Consider the following 14,452-nt stretch of genomic DNA (forward strand, 5'->3'; position numbering starts at 1 on the left):
AATTATCTGATTAATGAAGAGGAGTCCATTCTATGAACAAAATGGAAAATATTTAACTCCCACTGATTTGGCACAAACCACAGATAGTGGAATCAACAACAACAACGCAAAACTCATAAGAAACCTTGGTGACAAAATGAGTGTTACCAACACAAAGATTTTTTAGAGATTAATTAATGTACAAAAAAAGTTGAAAAGTCCTTTAAAAAGTCCTTGAAAACCTACTGTAGAGCACAGGTAACTATATTCGATATCTTATAATAACCTATAAGGGAAAAGAATCTGAAAAATAATATATATATGTATAACTGAAACACTTTGCTGTACACCTTAAACATAGTAAATCAACTATACTTCAATTAAAAAAAGTCTCACCTCTGAAACTTTTCCTCAGAAAAATAAGTCCCTGAAAGTCCTTTATTGTATGAACAAAACTCAATAGATGTTTTCCCAAATTTGACAATAATCCTAGAACTTAACCAATAACAAATTGAGCAACTACACAAAAATGTTTTTAAACTAGCAATAGTTTAAAAAATTTGGTCCATATCAATCAACAATGCTGGAAGAAAGACTGAATTATCTTTCTAACCTCTTTATAGAAAAATACGACAAAATCGCCATCTGAAGAGAGTGAAAAAGCCACAAAAATCCAGGAGAAACAAGCACTTATAGAGGACAATCAGATGTTAATTAAAATGTTATTTTTACAAATTTTGCAGTGTTTGTGCTATTTGTTGGCATTTTAAATATAATGATTCTAAATTTAATGATATATTATTTCTTCTATCATTTGAAATATTCAATTTAAATATTCATTTGTATTTGCAATTATTTTTTCTTTAAGAAGACGTATAAATTGCGAGTTTTAGGCTCCACAAAGCCAGAATTTACCCCCATCCTTCTCCCAGTACTTATGAAGTGAAATGAGAGAAACTTCTGTAAGCAAATGGACCTAGGAAATGCTTTCTTTACTCTTGCACCCCCAGCACCTAGCACATAGTAGGTGCTTAATAAAACTAAAATAAAAACTTGTTAAAGAGTAAATGAAGAGTGAAGCCATGAGCAAATAATGACGAGCAATTATCCAAGACAGAGCTAGTTATAGCATCAGGAGGGGTGACAGAACCCACATGAGGCAGAGCACACCCTTTGATGAGTGCCACTGGGGTGAGGAGGTCGTACGATGGACGTCAGAAGAGAGAGACCACCCAGGGTCGGGGTAGTTGGGACAAATTCATGGAAAAGTCGCTCCAAAGCAGAAGAAAGGAGAGGAAGTTGGGATTGGGTGGAGCCAGGGATGGAGGTGGGAACCCATGTGGTCTCCTTGAGAAGGGACAGAAGGCAAACCACTCGTGATGAGTAGGAAGGTCAGACAGGAAAGTCTGAAGGGTGAGGTTGGAGCTGCTTTGGGATAATCAATCATGAAAGCCAAGAATACTCGACCAAGGAGCTTGGCCCCATCCTAAGGGGAGAAAAGACCATGCGAAGGGTCTGTGTATGGGGAGACGTATTTGTGTAGGGTTCAGAATGCCTTGTCCGCAGGGCACGGAGGAGGGCTTGGAAAGAGAGACCCCAGGCAGGGAGACCAGACCAGAGGCGATTCCAGCAGCTCAGGAGCAGGTACACACAGGCCAGGGCTGGGGAGGCGGGGTGAAAACAGAGAAGGGGGTATGGGGCTGAGACACAATGGAAAAAAGAAGGGCTTGGAGGTTTGTGTGTCTGTTTTTAACGTTTACTGAACACCTAGTGTACAGCAGATGTTTCTTCATGGACCACTTCATTTAATCCTCAAACTCCCCTGAGATAACGGAGGCCATCATCCCCATGACACACGTAAGGAAAGAGGGGCTCAGGAAGCGATGCCCCTCACTACCAGGCAGGCAGGATTCAGGCCCGGCAGTCTGAGGACATTTCCTTTTCAGGTTCATGCTCATTGCAGACCCCACGCCACCGCAGGGCAAAGGGAGAGGTCGAGTCAAGAACAGCTTCTGGGGCTTCCCTGGTGGCGCAGTGGTTGAGAATCCGCCTGCTAATGCAGGGGACACGGGTTCGAGCCCTGGTCTGGGAGGATCCCACATGCCGCGGAGGAACTGGGCCCGTGAGCCACAGCTACTGAGCCTGCGCGTCTGGAGCCTGTGCTCCGCAACAAGAGAGGCCGCGACAGTGAGAGGCCCGCGCACTGCGATGAAGAGTGGCCCCCGCTTGCCACAACTAGAGAAAGCCCTCGCACAGAAACGAAGACCCAGTACAGCAAAAATAAATAAATAAACTCCTACCCCCAACATCTTAAAAAAAAAAAAAAAAAGAACAGCTTCTGACTTTGCCCCTTGGAGACTGTAGGCCGTCTGCCAACGAGCCGGGGGGCGGGAAGGAGAGGATCCCCAGTTTAAGGAGAATCTTCTAGAAGCGTATTTCTATTTGAACAGCTGGAGGACAGCTTCTTTGTCCTTGTTCTCCCAGCCTGACAAGTATTTTGAGCCCTGGGACTTTGAGAGAACCACTCCGCAGCTGTCCCTGACATTTTTAAATCTGTTCCCAGTTTGAAGTAAGTGGAGTCTTCAGTCTTGGATGTGAGAGTTATTGCAAAAATAAAGGTTGTAGAAAGCAGTTTATTTCAGCTTTTCTTCCTTGTGGCAACTGACCTTCTAAATAAAAATATGCGATACAGACACGCTTCCCTGTCTCCAGCGAGGGAAATTCTAGGCGATCAGATCCAACAGCATCCACGGCTGGGTGGTCCCGGATCTGCCTCCCAGAAAGGGGTTTGCTCTGCCTTGTTCCCCATTGCTGGGCCACAGTCACCCTGGAGGGTAAGCTAATAAAATGCGAGTACTTCTTCCACGTGTGTGTTTTCCACTTTCTCCAACTGTCTGAAGCTCCATCCTTGGGGAAAATTCAAACACTGAGGTATTCTCCGGAGAGATGTACTTCTCCTGTTCAGTACAGGAGGAACTATTTAAGTATTTACATAAATAGACATGTAACAAAGCATGTTGATTTATTTAAATATTTCCTGACAGGCCCCTTTTAACATCTTATATTAATCTGCCAAAGACAACTCATTACAGCTGAAAAAAAAATCCCCCCTTACAAAAATCAAAAAAGCTGATCACTTTAAAAGTTCCTCTTGCTGTGGAAAGTGTGAAAATTAAAGAAACACAAAAATGGTGATACTATAACAGGAAGCTGACTAAAGGCCCTGCAGACATTCTTGATGGTTTAAGGAAATGCTATCAAAAATGAAAGTAACAATCTCTACTGACACCAATTAGTTGAATATTATCTTTAAACTTTCATTTTCAATCGCACAAGTGTTATATGGTCATTGTTAAAGACCCAGATGTTATAGAAATACACTTCTAGAACATCCCTTCTTTCACTGGAAGGAAATCCACAGATTATTGGACTGTTGTGATAATTACATATAAACTTTTCAGCATAAAATTTATAGTATATATTCCAGGGATACAATGGTCACTGCTTGCTCAGAAAGTGCAAGGCTCTTGACCGTGTTTCCTTAGCTACATCACAGACCTCCTGCATGTGTAGCATCCACCTGAGCCCATCACATTGCCCACGTGGGACCTGGGGGCAAGAGGAATCAATGCAAATATGCTGATGTTTATCTGCTCATTATACTATGAGTAATAATGTCCTTTGTTTCATGTCTTGTACCAGCATCCAGGAACCAACAACAGGTTAGCTTCTTAGCTTTTGCAAATAAGGTAAATTCTCTGAATCATCACAGTTCTTAACAATTGTTTAAGAAAAAATAACATCAAGGTATTATGAAATTTATAACGTAAATAGAAGTTAAATGTGTGTGATAGAACAAAGAATGTAAGAGATTAAATGGAAAGGCGTTACTGCAAGTTTCTCACGGACGCATACTATAACCTCTAGAGCAGCGTGGTCTAATGGTAACGTACCATAAACCAGAAATGCAAGCTGCATATGTAATTTTAAATTCCCTACCAGCCAGTTCAGAAATATAAAAAAGAGGACGTTAATTTTAGTATTTTATTTAACTCAGTATCTTGAAAACACTATCATTTCAACATGTAATCAACATAAATTATTTGTGAGATGTTTTACATTCTTTTCTTATACTAATTCTTCAAAAATGAGTGTATATTTAAACTATCGACACATCTCAGTTCATTTTAGCCCCGTTTCAAGTGCTAGTGTAGCTAAAGCCTAGCCTATCGGACCCCACAGCTCTAAAGCCACCACTAACAACATAAAACAAGGAGGGACGGTTCAAAAGCAGGCAGAGGAGATAAAATGGAATACTAAAGAAATACTATATTAATCCAGAAGAAATCAGGAAAGAAAAAACAAGTACAAGAATCGATGGAACAAATAACACATCTAGGCATGGAGGATTAATCCATTCCTTCCAGGTGCAGGGAAGGTGAGGAGCTGGCTCAAGTAATGCAAATGAAGAGTTTTAGTCCCAAATCTACCATTAATAATTTTGGGGAATTTAGACAGGAGACCTCATCCTTCTCATTCTGTACTTATTCCTTTATCATATAGTATATCTGCTTATCGAAGCAATAGAGTGTCATGGTTCAGAAAATGGATTTGGTTTTTAGCCCCAGATTTGTCTCGACTCTGCCCCTATGTGACCTTGGACAAATCGCTTAATTGCTCTAAAGTTCAGTTTCTTCATCTTTAAAATGGGTACTATTTAAAGTCCACCTTAAATCCACATAAAACACAGTGCCTGTCATCTCAGAAGCCCTCAAGAATATTCGTTGTTTTTTATTATCATTATTATTATCATTAAGCCAGATACGTGTCTAAGGACCATGAACTATGGGTTAGACACCATTCAAGGCAGCAATGATTCAAGTGTGAATGGCAAAGCCCCTTTCTTCAATAGAGGAGCCAGACACATATCTGACTGCCCACTTAAATAGCTGTTATGAGGCTAAAGTAAGAAAACAGAGAGAGGTATTAGGGTAAAAATATGTTGCTATGTCAGCGTTCATATTGTGATGTGCAATCTTTTTCCTTGACAAAGCACAGTAACCAGGGAGCCTGGAAAAATCATGAATCAAGTTCTGTTCTAGTCATTCGTTCCAAAAATTAGGAGGCTTTATTCTACAAGTGAATGGGAAGTAAATTATTCTCCTTTACCTTAAAAGAGCAGTTTCTACTTGTTCACCAGGAAGCTCGAATCTTCTGAATCTCACTGTTGGGGGCTAGTATTCTACTGATATTTTTCGTCACCAGTATCCCTTTTACAAAAGTCTTGTGGTCATTCCCATCTATGACCTAGCCCCTAATTTACAGAGTAAGAGTCATTCCACAACGAGGATTACCAGGTTTTTAGTGCCAAATACATAACAAGCACTTTCCATATATACTCAACCTAGTTTTGTTCTCAAACCTGAAACATGGGTTTAGCAAGCTTCCCTTCAGAGATGAGAGTCTGGGACTTGCCAAGGTCACACAGCGGTCAGTAGTGGGGCCAATGAGGATGAAGGTCAGCCTGACTCCGCCCACCCCTTACAAAGCTTCCTCTCCTGGTGCCGCTTAGGAGAGGTTGAGCAACAGCCTCTGTCACCAGTAAGAGTCATGCCGTGGAAGAATTGCAAATGACCAGTGTAGAGAGTGCAGTATGTTACAGTATGGGCAATTTGTACAGTGTGATTGTGTGTGTGTGTGTGTGCGCGCGCGTGTGTGTGTGTACCAAAAGGATATTTCACAGAATGTCAGTGCTTAACCCTGGGTGTTGAGATTATGGGCGATTATTTTTCCTCTCTCTCCAGCTTCCCTGCCCCATCTCCCTGCGGGGGAGGGTTATCCTGTGTATCTCCAAAGTCCTTCATTAGAATATATTACTTTAAGAATGAGAAACAAAAAGAGAGAAAGAGAAACTGCGATGTACTTTTGGAAAAAGATGACATCACACTTTGTGAACTTCCTGGGGATCCCAGACGCTCAGGCGAGGGAGAGCTCTTGCTTTGCCTTACGCGTGAGATGACTCACTAGGTCGAGAAGTCCAGTTGCCAAGGCCACAAAGACAAGCTTGTTGGGCTGTACCCTTCCTCTATACTTCATCTATTCAGTCTAAAGTATTTTACCAAGTACCTGCTCTGTGCTAGGCATTGGGTATACAATAGGCAGGAGGAAAAGAGAGAAAGAGAAAGGAGGAAGGATGAGAAGGAGGGAGGGAAGAAGAAAGATTTCTCATATATCATGAGGGACTCTGATGTTAACCAGATGGTGGCCTTGAGCAGTGCTGTGAAGAGATGACATCCCCCCAGGTGCACAAGCCTGTTTTAGGGGGAGTTGCCAGTGGTGGCAGTCGTGGCTCTGAAGGAAGTTCAGGCATTAAAGCAAGGAAGAGGTGTGAGCATTCCAGGGCAAGGTAACAGCCTGTGCTGGAGATGCTGGGTCAGGAGGGAGCAGGGTTGCTATAGAAACAGAGAGAGGGCTGGGGGCAGCAGGGGCTTGGAACGAGAGAGATGAAATCAGGGGCAAGGCCTTATGGACGCATTCAGGGCCCCCTGAAGGGCTTTGGATCTGAGAGGGGGTAGGAAGGATCCTGGGAGACCCTGAGGCTTCCCGTCCCGGGTGGCAGCGGACGGACATGGGTGGGATGAGCGATCCTCACACAGTCACATGGAAAGCGCTTGGTAATGGACAGACTATTTTTAAGGGACTTCATCTCTGACTCCCTGCTGGGGAGTCTACAATCTTAAGTTTCAAAAGCTCGAACAAAGGAAAGACCAGCATTCTGAGCAGGAAGTGACAACGCAGGGCTGTGGCTTTTTAACACAATTAAATTCTACCTGAGCAGAGGCCACAGCCATGGAAAGTACTGTTTTGCCTGAAAAGTACAAAGTGATTTTTCCCACTTTATTCAACAATAACCTTACAATTGGAGCTGACACATTCAAGCTTCAAAGCAAAAACAAAGAGCTAAGCTTGTGAATATTAAGTGACTTGCTGCCAAACGGTCTGACCTCTGTTTCAGTGGCATCCGGTGGACACAGGAAAGGGGATGCTCATTAGACCCCTTCGGGGGCTGGTCATCTCACAGGCCACCTTCTGTGGCCTCTCTCTTCTGAGCTTTCAAGGTCCTGTTTTCCATCGTGACTTCACATTTCTAGCGGGAAGATATTTCTTCTAATGAGAAGGTATTAATGTCCCAGTAAGGTCCATCAATTTAGTCACTTGCCAGGGGGTGTAGGGCCTGAATTTGGCTGAAGTGAAAAGTCTGCAAACTAGATTACTGAGAAACTCTTGAGCCTGGCACTCAGGGCATCTCCCCGTGTATGGTTTCCTCTAAAAATGAAAGTATTAATTTAAAAAAGTTTACCATTTATTAATTATTATTGACTTTTTCAAAGGTAAAGAAACTTACATTCAGAGAGGTTATGTGACTTGCCAATGCCACACAGTAGAGGCAAGATTTCAGTCCAGGCCTATCTGACTACAAAACCTGCTCCCTCTGCACGACTCCAACTTGCCCTCGTCCCCCATAGCTGCAATTCTTCTCTGAGGGAAGCCAAGGTCCAGCCCACTCCTGGAAGCTTCGCAGGTCATGTCTCATCAACTTCCAAGTAGTGGGGATAATTTGCTTCACTATCACTTATAGGGGAAGATAAGCAAGCATAAAGGCACAGGGGAGAAAAGATAATTTTCTCAGGGGTCAAGAACTTGGGTTCTGGGATCCAACCATCTGACTTTCAACTTGACACTAATACATGGGTGATCTTGGACTAGTTACTAACTATGCCTCTTTTTTCTCATCTGGAGAACAAGGATTAACATAATACAAGCCCAGTATCCCTTAACTAAAATCTTTGGGAACAGATGTATTTTAAAGTTTAGAATTTCTTGATTTTAGAAAGGCAAGAGGATTTATACTTCATAACACCCCCAGTGGGGTCGGGTGCAGGACCCATCATCACCCAATAAACAGTCACTTTAATATTTCTGCAGTGAAACAAATTAATATTCATATAGTGAGATAAATTAAGACTGTAAATTAAACCTATTAAACTGATGAAATGTTATAGTCTCATCAATTTAGATCGGATTTTCTACCAAAAGGGTTCCAAAAACATATATATTCTTTCCTTTTTGAAGACCTGGGGATTTCAGAGTTGTGGATGGGAGAATCACGAGGCTGCACCTACCTTGTAAGGCTGTTGTGAGGATTAAAGAAGTGAGGAAATATGCATATTAAAGTGTTTAGAAGAGTGCCCTGCATATAACGGGTCCAACACACTTGGTTGCTCTTATGTATTCCAGAGGAGAAAAAACACAGGCCACTTCAAAGATTGTTATTTGTATGTCAAAATTACTGCTGAATACTAGGGAATCAAAAGGGAACAGAAAGCTCTCCATTGTGCCTCTTCAGAAGACTCCTAGGTGGATCCAGCAGCCACTGCCAGGAGCGAGAAATGAAGAAACTCTCCAGGGGTCTGATGCAGGGAACAGGTAAGTTCATTTACTCCAGCTACCACCTGCCAATCCAGCAAAACGTGCTCTCAGATAATTTGGCTTTTACGTGACAAGTACCAATGCCCCCATGACTGGAAGTTTTGGAACCAACCGGAGTTGGTGGCAATATTGAAGCCCAGGCCTAGGGCGCCAGCTGCAACAACGAATCAGGAATCTTCTTTATACCACGGAAGAGAGATCCGTCCATTCGTTACCACACTCCTGGTTTCCTCCCGAATGCTTTCCCTTCAGCTTATTAAAATCACTTCGATCTTATCCAAATGAAATCTTGAGAGCATTCTCAACTTGAGCAGAGGTTTGGCTACAAGTTGCTGGTTTGTCCCGTGCTGTAGAGAATTTTTAGGCAACGTGTATCAGTCCTTTCAGACTAGACCTTCCCTCCCTGAATCTCGGAGCAGTTTCTTCTGCCCTAATCAGATACTGCAATTTGCTCTTTTCATCACTGGGAAATTGATCAGATTGACCTACAGAGCCCACCTCCTCCTTGGTCCAGCATAGGTGTTCCTCAAACAAGCAAAATTCATTTCTGTTTGTAGTTTGTCATAGGACTTATAGATCCGTTTAGAAACCAAGTACTTTGCATGTAGTGTCTCCAGGATAATTAAACATTAATAAATGTTGCTTAAACATTAGTAATGATAATAAACGGGGCAATAATAAGGAAATTGGGGAGCGATATTTCAGATAAGCCTGCTACAGTTTGTCTGTTGGAGCAATTATCAGAAAGCCCTGGTGAGCTTCCAATCTGGGGTATTTTTTTTTTAAGTTAGTGTATATATGCAATAAGTTGAAAATATTTTGGAAAGCTCCGTCCAATTTTCTATGGAAAACCCAAGCAATCTTTCAAGAAGCAAAGTCTCTTTAATAAACAATGATACTAAATAAATCTGTTGATTGTTGTCTCCCCCCACTAGAAAGTACCCTCTGTGATAACCAAGACTTTGTTTTCTGTTCTCCTGGCACTTGCGATCGTAGCTGCCATGCTGGAGTGCTTCGTAAATATTTGCTGAATAAACGAGGGAATGAACCTGAAGCAAGTAGATGAATAGATGCACTTTTCCCTGTTTTCTATAGAAAGCAGACTGTTTCTATGCTTTTCTATCAGATACAGACATATACTCCATGATATCAAGACTCCAAGGGGTTTTAGCGGGATCTCACACTTTCCTTGGGATGAATGTCCCGGAAGCCTGGGAGACCGTGGAAAGACTCTACTGAAAAGCCTAGCTGGCCGGTACCAACCCTACAAGATGCTCGTGTAGTCCACACAACAAACAGTAGGTGTGAAAATAAAGAGCAAAACCTCAGCTGTTAGCCCTGGAGGGGGTTGCAGGGTGGCGCTAAATGGTGTTACACAGGAAGTAGCACAGCTTCCTGACTTCTACACACGAGGGGAACGGTTTTTCGGTGGCACTCAATCTGGAAGGCAAAAGTGAGAAGAGATCACACCTGTCTCTTCCCTCTGCAACGTGGCAGAAACCCAGGGACAGGCCACAGAGAAAGGGAGCAAAGCGGCAGTGCTATATGAAGGGAAAATGTCACCTAATATCATAAATGTTGGAAGGGCATTAAAGGAGAGCAGCCACAGTTGAACGCAAAAGACGGTGAAGACACATTTGCCTCTATTAGCGAGAGTCCTCTATCAGCAGGGTTGTATAGTCAGGGCTGTCGGCCAGCAGCTGGCACGCAAAAGGTGGATAGAATTGGCCTGAAGCCCCTGCCGTGCACTGCGAAAGTGCGGGGCCCACACTGGGACTGAACCACTTTCCAAAGGGAGCTGTACTTCCTGGGGAAACACAAGCTGAGGCCAACGTGAAACCCTGTCCTTTTCTCAGTACACACACACGCACACACATGCACACACGCCCATGCATGCACGTGCACACACACATGCGCATGCACACGGGTGTGCACACGTGCATTCCTGGAGTGTGTAAGTCTCCACTGAAACTGTGAGAGTCACAGGGTGGAGAGGGCATCACACAGCAACCCTACAGCAAGCAATTTAGAATCTGTCTGCCCTTAGATGACCTTGGGCTCTCCCGGCTGCTTCCTCCTACCCGGCAGCAGCAGACTTTCAGCGGCTTACGTCCCCTCCCTCCCTCCACTCCTTTGTCTCTCCTTTCCCCGGCAGCAGCGGACTTTCCACTCCTTTGTCTCTCCTTTCCCTCCCTCTCTGCAGCGTAAGCCAGTCACCTGGTGTAATATGTATATATTTGCATAGTTCTTTTTTTAACATCTTTACTGGAGTGTAATTGCTTTACAATGGTGTGTTAGTTTCTGCTTTATAACAGAGTGAATCAGTTATACATACACATATGTCCCCATATCTCTTCCCTCTTGCGTCTCCCTCCCACCCTCCCTATCCCACCCCGCTAGGTGGTCACAGAGCACCGAGCTGATCTCCCTGTGCTATGTGGCTGCTTCCCACTAGCTATCTATTTTACGTTTGGTAGTGTATATATGTCCATGCCACTCTCTCGCTTTGTCACAGCTTACCCTTCCCCCTCCCCATATCCTCAAGTCCATGCTCTAGTAGGTCTGTGTCTTTATTCCCGTCTTACCCCTAGGTTCTTCATGACCTTTTTTTTTCCTTAGATTCCATATATATGTGTAATCTTATCTTCTCCTGTGGAGGCGCTTCACCCTCACTTCCTCATGTCACTGGACTCTTACCCTCAGCCTCCCTTTTATTCTTAAAGCCTCTCCTTAAACATCAGAGTTTTCTTAAGAACACTGTCAGTGACAGCCAGCCTGACGAGAACGTTTCCACCTGGCAAGAAAAGAAAGGCGCCATCCCCAAGCGAACCTCTGTGGAAAGAAAGCAGCTTGAGACACAGCGGAAGAGGATTATTTAAAAGAGTAGAAGAGAAATCTGAACGAGACAGAACAGCACAGCTTCTTCAGCAGGACATGCTCAGGGGCTGGAAGTCAACACCAGAGCCTGATGGTATATTCAGTTCCATTTACACAGATGTAACCATATTTTAAATAACCATCATAAACTGATCCTAATTTTATTTTAGAGTTAGGGAACAAGACCTTCTCAACTAACTCTTTTGCTGCCTTCATGAAGCTCCTAATTAGAGAACTCCTCAAGACACTACGCGCTAATTGAACTAGGAGAGCCATAGCTGATGATTTCAGGTCAATCGTGGTTCTCAGTAGCAGAACTCCTTAGAGAAAGTGGCTTATTCCTAGTCCTATACAGATGTGCCACATGTTCTACAAAATGTTGCCTATCGTTTAGCAGAAGAACATTTTATTAAGAACTTAGATGAGGGGCCTATTCCGGGGCTTCCCTGGTGGCGCAGTGGTTGAGAGTCCACCTGCCGACGCAGGGGACACGGGTTCGTGCCCCGTTGCGGGAAGATCCCACGTGCCGCGGAGCGGCTGGGCCCGTGAGCCATGGCCGCTGAGCCTGCGTGCCCGGAGCCTGTGCTCCGCAACGGGAGAGGCCCGCGTACCGCAAAAAAAAAAAAAAAAGAACTTATTTGATTTTTAAAAAATTGTACACTCTGCAACAGACCAAATCCCATCATCTAGAGCAGAGGTTCTCAAACCTGGGCCCCCAGCCCAGCAGCAGTGGCCTCACCTGGGAACTTGTTAGAAATCAGGTTCTCAGGCCAGACCCCAGACTTCTTAGACTGTGTAATCTGTGTGAATGAGCCTTCCAGGTGATGGTGATGCCCTTTCAAGTCTGAGAACCACTCCTCCAGAGCCACCGCGTCACCAGAGTCCATATTTCTAGGCGTCAGTGCAACCCCTGAATTATGATTCTTTTCATGGCTAGGTCCTTTGATTTACAAAAATCTGTCGCCCGGCCCTCAAAGGAGGATCTTGTTTCCCTCTTGGGGCCGCTCGTGGGCTCTGCCTGGGTTTCTGCTCCCTGCCCCGCGCTCCGGGGTCCTTCAACTGGTGGGCGGGCGGTGCTGCTCTGCGGGGTCGAGGGGCGTGGCCTCAACTGCCCCCCTGGCTGACTGTTCACAGCTGTCTCAACAAGGCGCTCTCAGAAGTCCCTAGGGAAAGCCAGGCTCCGCCTTGCTGTCCTGGAATCAGCGGCGCTCTCAGGCTTCCTCCGGAGCCCACGGCCCTCCCCATAAGTTCTCACCCCCTGAGCTCCTGTTCTCAGCCCATCCGCCCTCCCACCCACACAGACTAGATGGGGCTACCTTGTCTCTTCTTACAGCAACTTACCCACCTCTCCGGCGGGGCTCTAATTTCCCCTTGAGTCTCACAAAAGCCAGCGGTCCTTCAGCTGGCGCGTGTGTCAGACCCACGTGATGGGCTTATTAAAGCACATCTGCAGCTCCACCCCAGAGTTCGTGCTCCAGTGGGTCTTCAGTGGAGCCCAAGAACTTGCATTTCTAACAAACTCTTGGTGGAATTGATACTTGTGGTCCAGGAACCGCACTTTGAGAATCGCTATTAAAAGCCAATGTCACTGAACTTAAGAAAATCAATCCCCAAGTGACTATGCCCTGCTCTCTCCCTAGAAATCCAAAGTATCCATCAAGTAAGTCAACTTATTTGTTTGTCTTCACTGATAATTAAATTCCACTTATTACAAAAACAAGTTTGGAAGTGCCTTTAATTCTTATTTAAGCCATGGGCAGAAATCGTGAACTTACCCAGGGCGCTCAGAGAAACGCTTTTCCTCCCAAGGGAAATAGTGTTTTCCGTTGCTTCTAAAATCTGCCGGCCTTGGTCCTGACTCTGGTTCTCTCAAACTACGGTGGAGCTGGGGCTGGGGGTGGGGAATCAGGGTTGAGAAACTTTGCTGTCACGATGCAGGACCACAGAGGAAGGGGGATAGAGAGACAGATTCTTGGCTTTGAAAAGAAAGTGGGACATGACATTAATAATCCTGCCACTGACCAAAACAAGTCTTCAAAAGGAAGCCCTCACTTCCCCGTCCTTCCCCACCCTTCCCACCAAGCTGAGCCCAGAAATAGAACCCAGCTCGCTTCTCAGGGCTCTTCTCTCCACCACGTCTCCAGAGACCACAGCTACTGCCCCCAGAGCACTGCCCTGTCCTCCCAGCTGCACAGTCGCTTCTGAAATCTTAATCCTGGAGCTGAAGCCAGAGAAAAGTGCCAACAAGGCAAAAGCCTAATTCCAGATCCCAAATGTCCTTCTGCAGCCCCCCAAATGCCAAACGCCGCTGGCCGGCCCCAGCCAGGCCCCTGGGCCACAGCCCACATCAGAGGCCCCTGGGAACAGGGGACCCAGTGATGGAAAGCATGTGGAGGCCTGTGGTTTTGCTTTCCTGAGTTCTCTGCCCCACCCGGGGGCAGGGCTGTAAGGAGGGTGGGGCAGGAAAGAGGGCTCTTTGGGGGCCCAGTTGTAAGGTCCTGCATCACTTGCTAGCCCCTCTCTTTGAAAGCAGAAAGTCAAACATTAGCCACCCCGGACCCAGACGAGCCTGACCCGTTGATTCAAGCGCCAAAGGTTCTGGGTAACAGCATTCAGAGGTCTCAGCTAACTGCCTTTTGCTTCTCAGAGTGGTTCCCCAAGGAGCATAAAATTTGAGAAGTGAAACTGAACATGTCACCCCTTTATGAGAGGAGGGGAAGCACCCTGAGGGCCCTTTCTCTTGGGCCAGTTATTCTTCTGTTGGTCACACGCAGAACCTCGCCATGCGGGTGCTCATGGCCGCCTTTCTTGTCTGGACTCTGCTGTCTCCCCAGGGCCGTGGCGGGGAAGCCTGGCCCACACACACGGCCTGCAGGGATGAGAGCTTGCAAGTCCTCTACCAGAGCTGCGGTAAGCGCTTTCTGAATGTCCATTTCTGTTCATGGGGAAATTAAGGCCCACAGATGTGAGCTGCTGGAGTGTTTTGTTGGGGTGGGGGAAGGGTGAGGGGGACAGTGGCCAAACAGGTCTGCGAGGACCCCTGGGAGCCCTGGGCAGAAGCAGCGATCGGCCGGGAGAGAGCTTAAGAGTATGGCAAGAGGAACAG

At 45.4% G+C, this 14,452-nt stretch overlaps 1 protein-coding gene across 1 annotated transcript in view; it reads left to right on the forward strand.

Annotated features, from left to right (window-relative positions):
• Positions 1-14,100: 14,100 nt before the first annotated feature.
• LY86 (lymphocyte antigen 86) overlaps positions 14,101-14,452 on the forward strand; it is a 52,876-nt gene continuing 52,524 nt past the window's right edge. Inside the window, exon 1 of the mRNA XM_029242521.1 lies at positions 14,101-14,256. Coding sequence (XP_029098354.1) covers positions 14,130-14,256 — 127 coding nt within the window. The 5' untranslated portion in view covers positions 14,101-14,129. The remainder of the gene's footprint in view (positions 14,257-14,452) is intronic.

This window comes from Monodon monoceros, unplaced genomic scaffold, assembly GCF_005190385.1.
Source record: "Monodon monoceros isolate NGI ecotype Baffin Bay Population unplaced genomic scaffold, NGI_Narwhal_1 Super_Scaffold_3, whole genome shotgun sequence".
Classification (NCBI taxonomy): Eukaryota; Metazoa; Chordata; class Mammalia; order Artiodactyla; family Monodontidae; genus Monodon; species Monodon monoceros.